The sequence below is a fragment of the Pan troglodytes genome, chromosome 6 (genome assembly GCF_028858775.2).
Source record: "Pan troglodytes isolate AG18354 chromosome 6, NHGRI_mPanTro3-v2.0_pri, whole genome shotgun sequence".
Taxonomy (NCBI): domain Eukaryota; kingdom Metazoa; phylum Chordata; class Mammalia; order Primates; family Hominidae; genus Pan; species Pan troglodytes.
The window spans coordinates 169,081,545-169,098,316 of record NC_072404.2 but is presented as its reverse complement, the minus strand read 5'-3'; the positions used below and the strand labels follow the sequence as shown (position 1 = coordinate 169,098,316).

The window sequence follows — 16,772 nt, the reverse complement described above, 5'->3', positions numbered from 1 at the left end:
TTCCCGGAGCACGAAATAAATAAAAAATAAACCAACTCGTAAGCACAGGCCGATCGAATTCTCTCCTTAGGAACCATAGCAGCATGCTGTTAAAAACAGACATCCGCGCATCCAGGGAACGTAAGGCGAATTCCAGATCCCAGCAGGCGCAGTACCCAAACCCCGCTCTCTCCAGCCACCAACTCCCGGCCGCCGCGGCTGCAGACACAGACCCGCTCCCTCCGGGACGGCGGTGACCGCGATCTGGCGCCACGGAGCCTGTCTGGGGGCGCCCGGAGAGTCGTGGGCGGGGGGAGGGCGCCTGATTCCCCCGCCCCCCGCACAGATGCCCCCGGCCGACGCGTCTCGCTGCGCGCTCAGCCCGGAGCCCCCGCCGCCGCCCCCCGCCCCCCGCCCCCGAGAAGCTCTTACGTCCTCCTCGTCACCATCGCTCCGCGCCTGGTACTGGAACCGGGGCCGGCCACCCGCGCCGCCGCCGCCGCCGCCGCCGCGCTCCCGGGGCGCCGCCGCCTGCGCCCGCGGGCCGAGGGGCTTGGCTCCTGCGCCGCCGTCCTCCTCGGGCCCCTGGCCGCCCAGGAGGTGACTCGCCTCCGGGGGCGCGGGGAAGGACCTCGAGGTGTTGATCTTGCCGGTGAACCTCTGGTACAGCGAAGCCATCGGGCACCGCGCTCCTGCTGGCTGTCTTTGGGGCTTTTTAATATTTTGCTTTCTCTCCGGTTCCCACTCCCCACCCCGCTCCAGATTAAAAAAAAAAAAAGGCGGTGGGGAGGCAGCAGCAGCAGCAGCAGCAAGGCAAGCCCAGCGCCGGCGGCCGCTCCTCCCGCGCGCCACTCGCGAGTCTCCGCTGGCGACTCTGCCTGGCTCAGCCTCCTCCGCCTCCTCCCCGGCGGCTCGCGAAGCCGGGGGTCTGGCTGTGCTTTCTCTCTTTCCTGTTTTTATAATTTTTTTCCCCAACTCCTTGCCACAGCCACGTACGGCCTAATCAAAGAGATTGAAGGAAGAAAAAAAACCAAAAACATAAAGCGAGGGAAATGCCTAGGCCCCAGAATTTGGCACCACCTAGAGACCGGCACACATTCCGAGCGCTCTCCTCGCTCCCCGCCCCCAGGCCCCTCGCGCAGCTCCTCCTCCACCCCGGCCCCTCCGCCCCCTTCCCCACCGGCCTCCTCCCCGCGCCCGGGACTGGCGCCTGGGTGGCAGGGGTTGGCAGCCCGGAGAGGGCACGGGGTCGCACAAAAAGGGTGCGAGGGTGCGTGAAGAGGGTGGAGGGGCGGGGACCACGCGGGTCGTGGGTGCGGGGGCGGTGGGGGAGTCCCGGGAGCTCAGGGTGCTGCGGCCCCGCCGAAGGTAGTGCTGCGCGTGCCCCGCAGCACGCGAACGGACGGTGCAAGGGGATGCGGAGGTCGAGGCAGGCAGGCCGGCCAGGGGGCGACTGAAGGTGCAGCCGGCCCGGGGGCGCCCCAGCCTCGCACGCGCTGCGGCGCCGGGCTCCCCGCGCCCCCAGCTCCTCTTGCCTAACTTGAAGCAACAACAGAGAGACCCCGAGGACCTGGGGTGCGAATGGGGCGTGGGAGAGCCACCAGGAGGGCGCGGGGTGGTCGGACGACGCTGGTGAGGAGGCCGCCCTCCCTCCACAGCCCAGCTGCCTCCGAAACCGCCCCTTCCCTTCGCAGAGCAGGAAAGGTCGCGGGGAGGCAGAGGACGCCCAGAGGCCCAGGCGCCCCTCGCGGGCGCTGCGCCCCGCAGAGAGCCCGGCTGTGACCGCGACTCCATTCTCATGATCATGAACGCAGGCAGAGGCTCGGCTCTCCGGCTGCCCGCAACTTTTCCAAAGCCTGCGCCTCACTGTGCCCGCCGAGATCGAGGGAGGGCGACATGGCTCCACTCGCCGCGCGCTCTCGGGCTTGCCTCCTGCCCAGCCGCAGGAAGGCGCGCTCCAGCGCCCCTGTGTGGACACCCGCACCAGCGGGCTCCGCTCCTCCGCTCCAGGCCCGGCCTGGCTTCTCTTCCCCTCCCGGCCCTCCCGCGTCCTCCCCGGCTCCCTCCTGCACTCCTCTCCGTCCTTCTGGAGTTGCTGGGCACGCGTCTCTCTCGTCTCGTCCCCACGTCCTCCTTGCGTGCCCCTTCCAGCCCTTCCCGGCCGGGAAGGACCTATCACATCCAGAGAGCGAACGTGGGCCGGGAAACCCCAACTCCAGAGGGGGGACCTGTGAGACCCGCCCCTGCCCGTTCCGCCGCCTCCTTCCACATGGAGGTAGGGCGTTGGCTTCATCTCCCAGGACTGCTAAGGCTCCCTGCTCCTTCCGGGTTTCCATGCCTGTTTCCACTTAGGGTTTCAAAGTAACAGGCTCGGCTGCCACGCACAGGGCTGACTGCAGGCTTGCCCCCAGCCCTGGCATTGCCCCAAGCCCAGAGAGAGGCCTGCCTGGGCCTGAAACTGCATGCTCCCTCTGTTTCCCTAACTGCGGGGGAGAATACTGGATGCCGGTGAACAAGTCTCCTGGGAAGAGACCTCCTTCAGTCCCTTCCCCCTGCCTCCCTTCCCCAAGCTTTCAATCCAGTGTGTAGTTTTTGGTTTAACCAAAATTTGTACCACGCTCATCTTCTGTTTACTCCACAGTAGTTACCCTTTACTATGAAGAAACATGAGTTTTAAAACACTTTAAAAAAATAGCAAATACAAAACCAAGTAAAACCAGGATTGCAACAGCTAAGCAAAACTTGCTGCATGGGAGAGGCCAGGCAGGTGGGTCTGGGGTGGGCAGAGCTTCAGCTGCTCCATTTGACTTTGAAGACAGAGGCAACAGAGCCATAAAACTAAACTTTAAAAGTCACCACAATTAGATAGATAGAAAACCTTGCTCTCAACCCCCTCCTCTGCCCCAGCTGTGCTTTTGATGGGAGGAAGCTGCCTCTCCTAACATGGACATGAAAGAAAGCTCATGCTATTCACCGCAGCATCGCGATCCTGACATTTCACTAAATATAGATGCAGTTAGGGTCCCACTTATGTAATATACATATGCTATCTATGAAATATGCATGCATATTTTTACACAAACTAAATGTCATACTAATATAGTTTATACAAAATACAATACTTATGCAGAATAGTTTATGTATCATACATGATACTTCATAGATGTGTGCATATTAATCATAGATAGAATACTATTGGGATAAAGCATATGTGCCACTTTTAAAAATTATATTCTCAAGGCATTGTAGGTAACTATAATCTAACCAAAGTTTAAAATCTCAATTAAATTATCTAAGAAAATATGATAAGCGATTTCTGCTTAAAATTATAAAATGAAATCACCATAAAACTCATAAGCAACAGGGAAAGAGTTGAAGTAAAAATTTGCGCTGGGAAGCAAATCTCACAATTAAGCAGAAGAAACGGAGGGCAGGGGAGGAGGGCAGGAAAGAGCGAGCGTCTGAAAGATGCAGGTATGAAAGGAGCCGGAATGCTGGGGAGGACTGGAAACAGCATGGATGAACACGAGGATGTTCCTCAAGGATGATCCAGATGGAGCGCCCTTTACCCAAATTGAAAAGCGCTTGGCTATACTCTTGCACCTTGCACACTGAACGCGGTGCTTCCAGGGACATTTTAAAGAATGTTCTGGCCGGGCGCGGTGGCTCACGCCTGTAATCCCAGCACTTTGGGAGGCAGAAGCGGGTGGATCACGAGATGAGGAGATTGAGACCATCCTGGCCAACATGGTGAAACCCCATCTCCACTAAAAATACAAAAATTAGCCGGGTGTGATGGCGGCGCCTGTAGTCCCAGCTACTCAGGAGGCTGAGACAGGAGAATTGCTTGAACCCGGGAGGCGGAGGTTGCAGTGAGCCGAGATCGCGCCACTGCATTCTAGCCTGGCGACAGAGCACGACTCCATCTCTAAATAAATAAATAAATAAATGTTCTATACCTCGTGTGTATGTGCATGCATGTTTATGCACCCACACATCCAAATTTGTGTTAAGCACGGATACACACATTGCAGTCGAGGGTGTGAGGACACTGTGGTCCCACATATAAAAGATAAAAAGTGGTTAGTATGTTAGAATAAGTGAAGTGATACAATTTTAAAGACTGGCAAGCTATGGCATGTTATGTTTATGATGTATAATCAATTCTCGTCTCTAATCACCTTTCACCTCCCCTTATCCACACACACACACACACACACACACACACACAAACAAGGAAAAAGATACCCCGAAGAGGAGCAAAAGTACCCAATGGGCATTTCAAAATAGGTGCAGTGGTTCAGAAGGAAACATGTCAATATTTCCCTCTACTCAATTTCTCCTTGAACGTCTGAAATACACTGTGGTGATGAAGCAGATTTTTATTCCTACTTATTGGGTAAGTGCGAGAAAATATTTTTGAAAATATTTTGCAAATTATTTAATGTCGAGTTTAATTCTTCCATGCTGCTCCAAACCAAATGCCCCCAACCCATTTTTCTATCTAGTTTCATATGATTAGTGCTTCCCTATTTATTACAAAGGTGTGGGTGTGTGTTTATTTTCCTTAGAACAAATTCACAAAACAAATATAAGTCATTGGGATTAGGCAGATGCTGCAAAATATGTTGGATAGTCATTTTTAAAAGGACAATGAAGGCAAATTTTTGGTCTACCTGCAAGCTAAGCATTGTAGGAATAACAAAAGTACCTCCATTGAGTTTAGCAGCCTGAGCATGATTTTTATTAGCTAAGAGGTTTTCTTATTTCTGAGATAATTATATCCTGTAGTTGACTTCCCTTTTCTCTGGGTGCTGAGGGAGAAGGACAGAACCATATTTAAGACTGTTTTTTCTTTTCCAAATACTAATATTTGAAGAAATGAAATGGCTAAGTTAGCATACTCTGAAGGAAGGTCTTCCCTAAAACAGTGGGCATCACTGTCTTTTACATATTATCAGCTTGAACTCATAAACAGGGAGAAATTTTTAAAAATCTGGGTAGCTTGAGAAAACACAATGCTAAATGCATAAATAGAAGGCATATTCTCCACTCTGAAAATCTGTTTCTCACTCTCTATCTCTCAAAGCATGTTTGGTTTCTTGTTTCCGTTTTTGTTTTTTGCAAGAGAACTCTCCACTAGGGGCTGGGTAGTTAAGACCTTTTACACACCTTCAAACAGGAAATATCCAGCACACACACACATACACACACACACAATAATTGCTATTTCAGGCTTTTGAAAAACAGAGTTAAAGTATGAATTGGGTTAATTTGGGCTTTTCAACTTAATACTTAAAAAATATGTTTTATGTAAAATCATTTGTTGTAACCCAATAAATAGCCTTTCTCTAACATCAGTAAAGTTAAGCTTCAATCTCCCAATAGCACATGTCTCTGCATTTTAGCCCTACCATTGTGTCACTGCTTGGATCTTACACAGTTCAAAACATATGTACAACTAACTACACTAGTGTCATGTACACAAACACAGTGGTTGATTAACACGAGTATTAAGGTTTATCGCCAGGTGAGCTGCACAAGCTTTTGATCCTACGCAAATGGCTGGTGCCAACCTCATCCCATGTTTTCTCTGTGGCCCCCCGGAGGGCTGCTCACAACCTTACCACCTTCCTCTAGGATTCTCCCCTAGTTCTTCATCTTGCCTTTCTACATTTAACCATAATCGACTCTTCTCCTCCCACTTTCTAACTACCTTTCTTCACTTCTGTTGTCTTGCCTTCATGCACGTCCCTTCTCTGGATCAATATCTGTAGGCTATACGTAGAATATATATTATTTTCTCTAAAACTTCCTTGCTGCCCTCTGAATATTTATCAAATCTTGCCTTGTGCTACCAACATTGCCTCAGAAATTATCCAAATAATCACCTCTCACCCTGGAGGAGGCACGAACTCCTGTCATTTCCTATTTTCTGGTGACACAATGATCGTTTCCACAGTGCTTCCCAAGGCTCTTAGGTTTTTGGAGCATGGGGTATAGAAAACTGTCTGCTCTTTCTGTTTCTCCCTGGTGATCATTTGACCATAACCATGTTGTTCTCCAAAACGTCTTAGTTCATAGATCAAACTGTATTAGATTAAACGAGATATGACTTCTGCTCCAAAGTGCCCCTAGAGCGCCTTGCCCTTTTCAAACCACACACTTCTTAGGGTCAGGTGAATTAAGTTAAATATGATTCCCTTCAATGTTAAAGTGATAGGAATGAGTCTCTGCACTTCAGTGCTTTAATTTTGTAACCAGGAGAGGTGATGGCTGCATTCAGAAAAGAAGAGAAAGCTTGTGTCTGTTCTCTCTGCTGACCACTGGCATGCCTTGTGAAGGACCAAGTCCTGCTTGCGGTATGGTCAGCCTTAGAACTGACTGTGAGCCACAGGGAACAAGGGCTTACACTGTCTTCTGGGGACATTGGCATCAGCCCAGAGGCATTCTCAGGCTTTGACTTCAAAGCAACAGCGAAACCAAAATGGATAAAGATAGGGTCAGTCAAATGCAACGTCTTTTCCTGACAGCAAAACAAACACAGCCAGTGTCAACTCATCAAATCCTGCCACGTAAATTGGTACTCTCCTGCAGGCTAATAGAAACAGTTACAGAAAGTGGAAAACTTGACTTCACTAAAAATTACTGCAGTTACAAATAAAGGAAGGGGGTATAGTGTATTTCTAAAATGTGCATCTGGACTAGGGTTGAGTGTGAGCACAACTTAATTCACCCCCAAAAGAGAAGGCTTGTCAGCCAGAAATAACAAAATAAGAAAAGCCCAGCAAGTTGGCCCCCAGGTCCAAGTACTGCAGATTCCAGTGTATCTTTCCATCTCTTCTTCCAACAACACAATGACTGTGAAACATAAGGAGGGAAGAGGAAAGAGTCTTCCTTTACGTGACAAACCCCCTTTTCAGATGTTCAGTGGGACAGTCTGAGTAGCAGCGTCTTCTTTCAAGAGCATAATATAGCGGAGCATGTGATTGCATTTCCAACCTATAAATATCCAGCTCCTGAACACTCATCTTTGAGTTCTAAATGGAATAAGCCATTATTTCCATATTGAAAACTGTAACAGACTGGAATGTTGTTCAGCAAATACTACTCTCCACCCCATGCCCCCTGCAGGGAAGCATCTTAACCTGTCCCCTGACACCTACTGCCACCCTGACTTTGAGACTGGTCATGTGACTTACTTGGACTAATGGGATGTGCGTGGACATGATGCAGGCAGAGGCCTTGCAGCTGCTTGCATACCCTGGCTGGCTTCTGCACTCTGATGATCCACCATACAAAAACATGTCCCTATTAACAGCCGATGCTTTAGCCTGGCCCCAGAACAAACACACTTGGAGAAGACCTCAATATAACCCACAGCCTGGGGCTAAGCCAGATAATTCGGGAGCACAAAGCAGAGTCTCTTAGCCGAGCCCAGTGTAGACCAGCTGAATCACAGTTAACCAGCAGAAATGTGGGTCTTGGAATAAATACTTCTTGGGTAAGTCACTGAGGAGAATTGGTTAAACAGCATGCTTGTGTCATTAAAGCCAAATCAATGCATGAAAAAATGGCATGGTCAAGTCCATGCTTCTTGTAGGCATTTCACTTATTCAGTTAACACCTGAGCACTGACTATGTGCCATTCATTGTGCTACGTTCTAAGGATGAAATGATGAACTACAGTGAACTTGCTTTCATGCAGATGATCATCAGTACTCCTCAAAGTGAAGCAAGACTGATACTACAAATTATCCGACTGATAATGCTTTACTTTTGTGAATAGATGCCATTTTCTCAATTTCTTGCTCCTTTTGGTACATTTGGAGCACTGCTAGTCTTACTACAAAAGGACTGTTAGAAACCACTAGCTTGCAAATGTGTTCACAATAAAGCTGTGATTTATTTATTACAGCAGCACCAAGTAGCATTTTTAATCTACTCATACAGTGGCTTTCAAAGAGTTGTTTCTGGACCAACAGCGAAAGCATCATTCAGGGACTTGTTGGAAATGCAGATTCGTGGGCCCTGTCTCAGACCAACTGAAACAGAAACTCAGGGCTGGGGCCGGGCAAGCTGCATTTAACAAGCTCTCCAGATGATTCTGACGCATGCACAAGTCTGAGAACCACTGCACTAGAGCAATGTACTAGAGCAATTTTCTTCACGGCACCAAGGTGACCTGGAAGATTTCTCAAATGTTTGCTCAGGTCTCAGATAACAGCTTATACATTTAAAGGATTGAACAAGGATTCTTCTAAGGGTAAGGATTTTTCAAGAATAAAAAAAAGAAACCATTTAAATGAGGGAGGGAGTGTTGTTTTTTTTTTTTATCTTTGCTAAGACTTTATTCATAATCAAAAAAGAATGCAGTCCATTTAGTCTTTGCAGGACATTTTCAGATGCTGTTTCGCCCTTGAACTGATGTTTAAGTTTCATGTCAGGAAGAAGGTAGAAATCAAAAGGGAATTGTCAAAGCAAAGGCAAAGATATGGTCAAACTACCATACCACAACTGTTGTGGCTTATCTGAGACACTCTGATTTTGTACCTTAGCAGACAGCCTTTCCCATCTTGCCAGAACATATGCAGTTTGGCAGAAGAACTCTGCAGAACTGCAAAGAAAAAAAAGCCTTACTTTCAAACACTGATTTCATAAAAAAATCTTCCGTGCCTCTAGTTTGGACTCATTGCTTTTTCAATGCAATAAAAAAATCCTGTCCTTAATTAAAAATCAATAAAGTTAATAAACATTTAAAGTTGAAACCTGACTTTCATGAACTTAATTCTCCTGAATCCACTCCTTTCAAGCATGTTAAAGGGTTCATTATAAAATCCATTTTATTTTATTTTTCACCGTCACTTAAGATTCCCTCTAAATTTCCATGTACAAATGGAAATATCTACAAATTTAAAAAACGGGTTGATGCTACTTTAGGTAGATCGGTAGCTTTTCTTGAATTTTAACATATTCTCTGAACCACAGGTGCATGTTTAATATTTATAGGCAAATATCAATATACACACAATAGATCTTAAATATGGAGAATGAAACCTAACCTGGAAAAAGAAATACCCCACACAGGAGGTATCAGTGCAAAACCCTGATTCATGCATCTATGTGGGTTCTCATTAATGAAAACAAATTGCATTAGGAGCAATAAAACTGAAATGAAACCATGTATCTGCTTCTTGTGGGTAATTTAATTCACTGTGGACTGTAACTTTATCAGCACCACTATGCCCATTTCCGAACAATTTCCTTCTCATAAAGGGGAAAAATAGGTTTGTCTATACTACTAATTGCATTTCAAATCATAGTAATTTGGTAATCAAAAAAGTAATTCTCTCAACAATTACTTATATTTTGCTTGAGAGGTACACTGAAATTGCCCATTGGCTAAATAAATCCACGAGTCACATGAGCCTGCAATTTGATCAGCCTTTTCCCTCACTCACAGCAGCAACAACAGTGACTCTCAGCTGCAGCGGGATGAGGTGGGTACTGTTTGTTCCCCGAATTTGTGCTCTGAGTCCCTGATGGGATTCCATTAACTCAGTCCTCTGCAGCGCACCCATAATCATCACCGTTGTGCTCCTGTATAACCCAGCAATACCCAAATTACATCACTGATGCAGACCCATTTCAGTCTTTGTGGGAAAAGTTGGATAAATTAATGCTTTCAAAGGACTTTGAAGGCTTTCTTAGCCATCTTGGGGTAAAAGAAGAAGCAGTGTAAGGCGATATTTACATCTGCCTTTCAGGATTCCTTTTTAAATTTCTCTCTCTCAGGGCTCTGATATCATCCACAACTTCAAGTCCAACTCAAAATGAGATGTAAATGGTTGATTGTGGTCTCAATGAATGCTGAGTTTCCCAATTGAGATATTCAAATCCCTAGGATAACTATCTTCCTTGAGTAGGCAATTTTATCAAATAACATAAAATTATCCAATCCAAATATACCAGGAGATGGAATACCGAACTCATGAGTATTCCAAGATAAAACACAAGACTTCCAAGAAGATACCGGGTTATAATACTGATCCTCGGGTGGTATACTTATCTGAGCATTTAATGAAAATCTTGGAATAGGTCTTTTTTTTTTTTTTTTTTTTTTTTTTGAGATGGAGTTTCATTCTTTTTACCCAGGCTGGAGTGCAATGGCATGATCTCAGCTCACTGCAAACTCCACCTGCCGGGTTCAAGTGATTCTCCTGCCTCAGACTCCCAAGTAGCTAGAATTACAGGCATGCGCCACCAGAGCTGGCTAATTTTGTATTTTTAGCTGGGGTAGAGATGGGGTTTCACGATGTTGGTCAGGTTGGTCTCGAACCCCTGACCTCAGATGATTCGCCCACCTTGGCCTCCCAAAGTGCTGGGATTACAGATGTGAGCCACCGTGCCCAGCCAGTACTCACTTTTTATCTACTGATTATATCTACATTTTATTAAGTCCACCAATCAAAAAACTTCAAGCCTAGAACTTCATAGGTTGCTCCTGATTTCCTGGGAAGGCAGCCTGCTTTGATTTGTCCATATGACTAAAAACAGTCTCCATGATGTTTTTAAATGATGGCATTGCCAAGGCATAGAGCATCTCAATGGGTAAACTACACCCAACTCTTGGTTTCTACCCTGATTAAAGTGGAATGTTGGCAATTTCTTGAATCAATTTTCACAGCTATAGGAAGAGAAGAAAAGCAAGTGATCCACAGACTCTTCTATCTCCCATTGAAGTCGTTGGTCTTTGAGGAAAAATAATCACTAAATGTAATGCAATTCTAGTTTGCCTTAAAATCTTCATTGAGAAGGGGGCTGGAGAGCTCCACAAGTTGACTAGCCCATACCTTGTCCCAGATTCGGTGACTTTTAGCTCAGGGATAATGTCACCTTATCATTTCCCTTCATCGTATTGGTCATATCTAACTTCTCTTGGCATGACGGAAGAGTTCTACAGTGCTATCTTCTATTGCTCCTCCACTTAGAAATAATCCTACGTTTGTACTGCACCGAACACTGAGAAAAGCTTGACATTTTTCATCCAATTAATGCTTTGGATAAGACCAGAAGGTTTTTGTTGTTGTTTTCCAAGAGGAAACTATATAAATTTTCCTGTGAGCATGATTCATGTATTCTTCCGTCTTATTGGAACACCTGCTTGTATGGCCAACCTTTCATTGGTTGCCCCCGTGCTGCACCCATATCCCTTCTCACTTATTTACCTGCCAATATAGAATATCCACAAGTTAAGGATGTCCGCTTGATGAAGCAGAAATAAAAAGTTTTCTGGGAGGCTGTGGCAAAGATTATTTTTCTCTCTGGTAAGAGAGAGTGGTCAGAGGAGGGACCCCTCCCCTGGCCTGCCAACATCACTTCCTCCTGTTTTCTGTCTTTGAACATAGTTGTGTGAGGATTTGATGCTCAAAGCTGCTGTAGCCTTTTTGAAACCATGAGAAGAGGCCAGGCGCCGTGGCTCACGCCTGTAATCTCAGCACTTTGGGAGGCCGAGGTGGGCGGATCACGAGGTCAGGAAATCGAGACCATCCTGGCCAACATGGTGAAACCCCGGCTCTACTAAAAATACAAAAATTAGCTGGACCTGGTGGCGTATGACTGTAATCCTAGCTACTCGCGAGGCTGAGGCAGGAGAATCACTTGAACCAGGGAGTCAGAGGTTGCAGTGAGCCAGGATTTCACCACTCACTGCACTCCAGCCTGGCCACAGAGACAGACTCTGTCTCAAAAAAAACAAACAAACAAAAAAAACAAACATGAGAAGAAGGGGCCAGTGTTTGCAAGGATGCACACCCTGAGCCCTGATAGCATGCAGGTACTGAACTAAAACCAGAATCCTCTTCCCACCCAGATAAAATCCCCCGGGCTTAGGCCCTTTCAGCCAGGAATTGTTTCACAGCCAAAAGCGTTCCTGTAGGACACACTGCACACCTGGTTCTTCCACTGCCTGGCTCTTGCACCAGGATAGGTCGCTAAGCATCAGACGCTCATCTATGGCATAAGCATCCTAAGAGAGGCCAATCCTATCAGCTTTATTTAAGCACAGAGCTCCCGAGAGGGCCAATCAGTTGTTACAGAGGGGAAACCTCAAAACTTCTTTTGTGTACCTAACCTTTAAAACACATATGGCCGCCTGTAGCTCACGGTCTAAAAAGAAAATCATCAAGCCTTCCCACCTGATTATTTGTTATTGTCCATAACTCTGGGGAAAAATACCACTGTATTTGGGCTTTTTATTGATTTTTGCACATTTCTTCAACTAGAAAATCTGGAGGCAAATGTGTGTCAATGCTCGAAGGCCTCTTAAATATGTGAAGAGAAGAGAACATGTTTTGTGAGATGTTTTCTATCCAGGCTTGGTAAAGCCACAGAGGAGGAGTATGAGTCTGAAAGAGGAGGGTAGAGGAAGGACAGAGGAGGAGGGAGAGGGGAAAAGAGAAATAATGCTTTAGCAAATTTATTTTAAAATAACACTCTTATGTTTATCTGCACTTTATACTTAAGTTGTGTTGAAATGCAAAACCCTGTTGCCCTAAAGAGACTCCCAAGAGGCTGACTTTGAGCTGGCATCATAAGAGCCAGTTTGGAACCCACTCCTCCAAGGCTGCTATGAGTTGAAGATGACAGGCTTGAAATCCTCTTCCCGGGGCAGGAGGGAAGAGCTTCACAGGCCATATAGCACGCAGGCTAAGTGTGCATTCAGAACACTAGTAATCAGAATAAGAATCACAGTTAAAGGAAAAATGTTCCAGCCCCTAGGAACATATATAGAATTCTGTACACAGAATATGTGGGAAAAAATACTTTCAGCACACATGATATTGCTTTTATTAGTTAACAAAATAAATTATCCTTCTGGAATTGCATATGGGAGAGGCAACATGATTTGATGAGTGTTTAGGGACTTTGAGTCTTAATCCAGCCCATAGAATTGTTGTTTGAATGTGAGTCTCGCTCCATATTTACCAGCCTTGTTTATATAAGGCAGGGGTCAGCCACTAACAGATTCTACATGCAGAGTCTATGTTGCAGGTCATCTTACACAGAACTGGTGTTGAGAACAGAAAGCAAGAGAAACAGCCTCATGAAGCGTGCTGCCTTATCTTGCAACTTATTTTGATGATTTAGACCTCGTGTGTTTTTCCTTATTTTGATCCAGGTGAATAAATCAGCATAAAAAAGTGACCAAAAAACACTTCTTACAGCTTCATGGATTTCTCTTTTATTCTCCTTTCTTCTTACTGCTTCTCTTTCCCACCTATGCCACACCAACAGCATCCTCCGTGAGAGCACCCCTATCTTTGCAAAACAACTGGTAGATCCTCTTCACTTACAGTTTTTGATTTGTATAACCCTCGGATGAATTCAGCCAACTGCAAAAATAAAAGCAGCCGAACAAACAACAGCAAAGCCAAAGCCAAACAAAACAAAAAGAACCTTATAAAAGCGCTGCTGTTGAGCACACTGAGAACAACTTGGAGCTTGACATCGCCACTTGGGGGCGCCCTGGGAGCTCAGAAATGCAAGCTCCGTCCAGCCCCGGGAGCCCGGGCTGACTCAGGGCAGCCCCTTCCTTCTGACTACACGGTTTCTGTATTCAACTAATCACACGGGAAATGAGACTGCCTTTTAGAAGACTTTTGTTTCCTATGAAAAGGAAGACTGCTGCGCTATAAATGTTTTAAATGCTCTCCGAAATATTAAAATCAAGTCAGTAAATGAACCATAACTCTGTCTTCTCATTTATTGAAGAGTCAGATATTCCAGGAGGAAGAGGAGGGCAGAAAATGAAACTAATTTCCGTTTATCATGGAGGATGGACAGATCAGATAGATGAGTTTGTGTGCAAATAATTCAGTGATTCAGAAGGGATTCTGGATCACTTTTCACTGGGCCATTGGTGGGTGGGACACAACACTGGCTGAGAGATAGTGATGACACTGCGTTAAAAAACAAGCATTACTGGGCCCAGATTGCCTTATTCCACCTATCATGGAATAAAAAAGAAATCCAGAAAAAAGAAAGAGGCTATGCTGTGATGGCTGACAGACTCTGAGGAAATTGCAAATACATTGAGGACCTTGGAGAGCAGCCTCAGATGATCACTTCTGCACCTGTCTTCTTGGAGAACAGGAATTTTCTGATCTTTGAAAAACTACAGATTCATCGTCCAAGAAAACCCAGCTAATTTGTTTTCAATCAGAGTTTCAAAAAGGCATATTTTCCTGTAAACTGGCAATGTACCTGGGAAGCTAGGACATCAAGAGATCCACCGGGCACCTCCAGATGAACTCTGAATTTATTGGTAAACTCTCATCCCATGAAGGGTTTTACTGAAGAATAATAAAAGATTCTACTTTGGGGTAGCTTTATAACCATACGTTTCACATGCATTGTCTTATAAGGGAAAAGTCCTGGGGTAAAAGTAGGAGAGAGTTTGGGTTCAAACCCAGGTCTGAGTGCTGGATCTTGCAGGAAAATTCCCAGTAATCTTTGTCCACTGACTTCTGTCATTTCAATGACTCATTCACTGGAAACACATTCCAGGATGTTGTGAAATTAAATTTCCAGATGGCACAACCATAGGCTTACTTTAAAGCCCAGCTCACACACCACCTCCTGGCTTTTGAGGTCTTCCATGATTCTTTAAGGAGTTACTGCTAGCCTTGCCAAGTCCTCACTACTAGCCTTGCCAAGTCCTCATAACATCTGCATGTGCCTGCCTTATAAAACACACCACTCTTTACCTTGTGCTATTCATCCATCTATTCATACGACACACATCAATGAACATCCGCCATGACTGGCCAAGTCTTATTTTCCCCATTATATGTTCCCTAAGAAGATCTATGTCTGATTACGGTTCATGCAAAAACTGTCATCTACAGGGTAGGAGTTCATTCGAATAAGTTCACTTAAGACACACTTATCTACAAACAGTCTTCAGAGAGGTGATCGGATGGAAGATATTAACATGATTCTGGAGTCTGCTAGGAGCTGCTCTGACTGGTGGCTACTGAGATACCAGTGACGGGAAGGTGCTACATTGTTAACAACAGTGCCTTTCAAAAACGATGAACTATAATCTACCAGTAGGTCATATTTAAAATCTGTTATAAAATCAGCATGTGATTTTAAAATTGAAAAATCTGCCATGCTGTGTTTTTCAACCGCATGTGGGGTGGGCTCCTTCCAGACAGACAGGCTGTACTGCTGGATACCTCCCTGTATCTCCCCAGTAGAGAACAGACTCCTTGAGAGGAGGGACTACTTCCATCTCCTTTGCTGTTCATAACCAGTGTTTGTCACGGTGCCTGGAACACTCGAGATGGGCAACACGTATTTGTCAAACGAATGAATGAGGCTATGACAACAACAATAACAAAATCATGGTAGGCAAGTCTGGGTTTCTATTATATGTAAGAACTGCTGAAGTCAGTTTAGAGAATCTTTCTCTGAATGTATCATTATATGTTTTATGTGTGGGGGATTTATTAGCTTCTAACATCTTAGATTCCCAAGGTGAGTATGAAAAGAGAAATCACTGTCATATCAATGAAGCAAGACATCTAGATATATGTGTTATCACGTTAGGTTGTTGCCATAGGACTCCAACGGTGATTTATTAAGGAAAGGTACTCAGTGCACCAGGGCTGGGTGGCCACAGTGCCCTCCATTACCTCCTAGCAGCTTTCAAGGGTGAAGAGAGCTTCCATCCAGAGGAAGCTTAACAGGGTGAATAGCGAAAGGGCTTTCATTTGGGATTTTTCCTACATTTTAGTGGTATAGCCATTTATATCTAAGAGGCTAATGAAAACACATCCTAGAGAAACTAATACTGCAAAATGACACTTGGGATAGATAGGAAAACCTCTTAGAGTGGTTTATGTATCAAAAATAGATTAATACCACTGATAAGAAGCCCACATAATTTTTCCACACTTTGAAATTAATTCATTTCTTATATATACCAGTGGTATTAAATGTTTTGATTATTCACTCATTTATTCGTCTATTAAGTAATTTGGATTAAGTGTTCTTTTTAATTACAGCATCAGTAATTTTTTAAAAACAACTCTATAAATATTTGCTCAAAGGGCTAACAGTGAACCCCTGAAAAATACATGTGACTGCAGGCTGGAGACTGTGGATAAGGCTGCCGTGAGGTCCTGGGAAATGTCTATTAGAGTGCCAGGAGCAGCTATGTTTCAGTGAACACTTCAGAATACCAACGGGGAAAGTAAATTCATAGACTATAAACCAACTGAACTCTTTTCTCCAATGTGCCTCCCAGGGTCAAAGCTGGCTCTCTCCTCTCTGGTTCCTGGGAAGGCCGTCTTCCTACCAAGCTCAAAGCTGCTCTTGTATAGTGTACTTACTGATTTTATAATTAATATGACTTTCACTGAGTCTAGAGATTTTCAAATGTCTGGATCAGAGACTCATGGGCCACAAATCAACCTTGAACTGAAGAAACTAAGAAAGATCCAACAAAACAGTATTGTATTTGTGAATATTATTCACAAATAGATTTCTTAATTTCCTTTTGCCTTGGGATAGAGTTTCTACTGCGGCTGCAGGTGACCAGGCCCACTCACCCACCGTGTGCCTGCTGGGTCTGTAGATGCCAGGGAATATCACCTTCCCCACTGGAACAAGCATTATGGATGAGTGGTGCAGACATCAGAGTTAGAGTTGGCACGCTATGTCCCCCTTCCCTCTTCCTATACGCAGTTGTTTTTCCATGGACACTGAAGTATGGCAAGTGACTA

At 45.2% G+C, this 16,772-nt stretch overlaps 1 protein-coding gene across 4 annotated transcripts in view; it reads right to left on the bottom strand.

Moving 5' to 3' along the window:
- The window catches only part of DPP6 (dipeptidyl peptidase like 6), a 1,137,219-nt gene that overhangs the window by 832,345 nt on the left and 288,102 nt on the right, over positions 1 to 16,772 (bottom strand). The window contains exon 1 of one of the 4 annotated variants that reach the window (XM_024357620.3): positions 412 to 1,107. The exons of 2 other annotated variants lie outside the window; for them this stretch is intronic. In XM_024357620.3, the coding sequence (XP_024213388.2) occupies positions 412 to 657 (246 nt within the window). In that variant the 5' untranslated portion in view covers positions 658 to 1,107. Of the gene's footprint in view, positions 1 to 411; positions 1,108 to 16,772 lie in introns of those variants that run through there. One more of the 4 variants, XM_024357619.3, reaches the window with a different exon arrangement.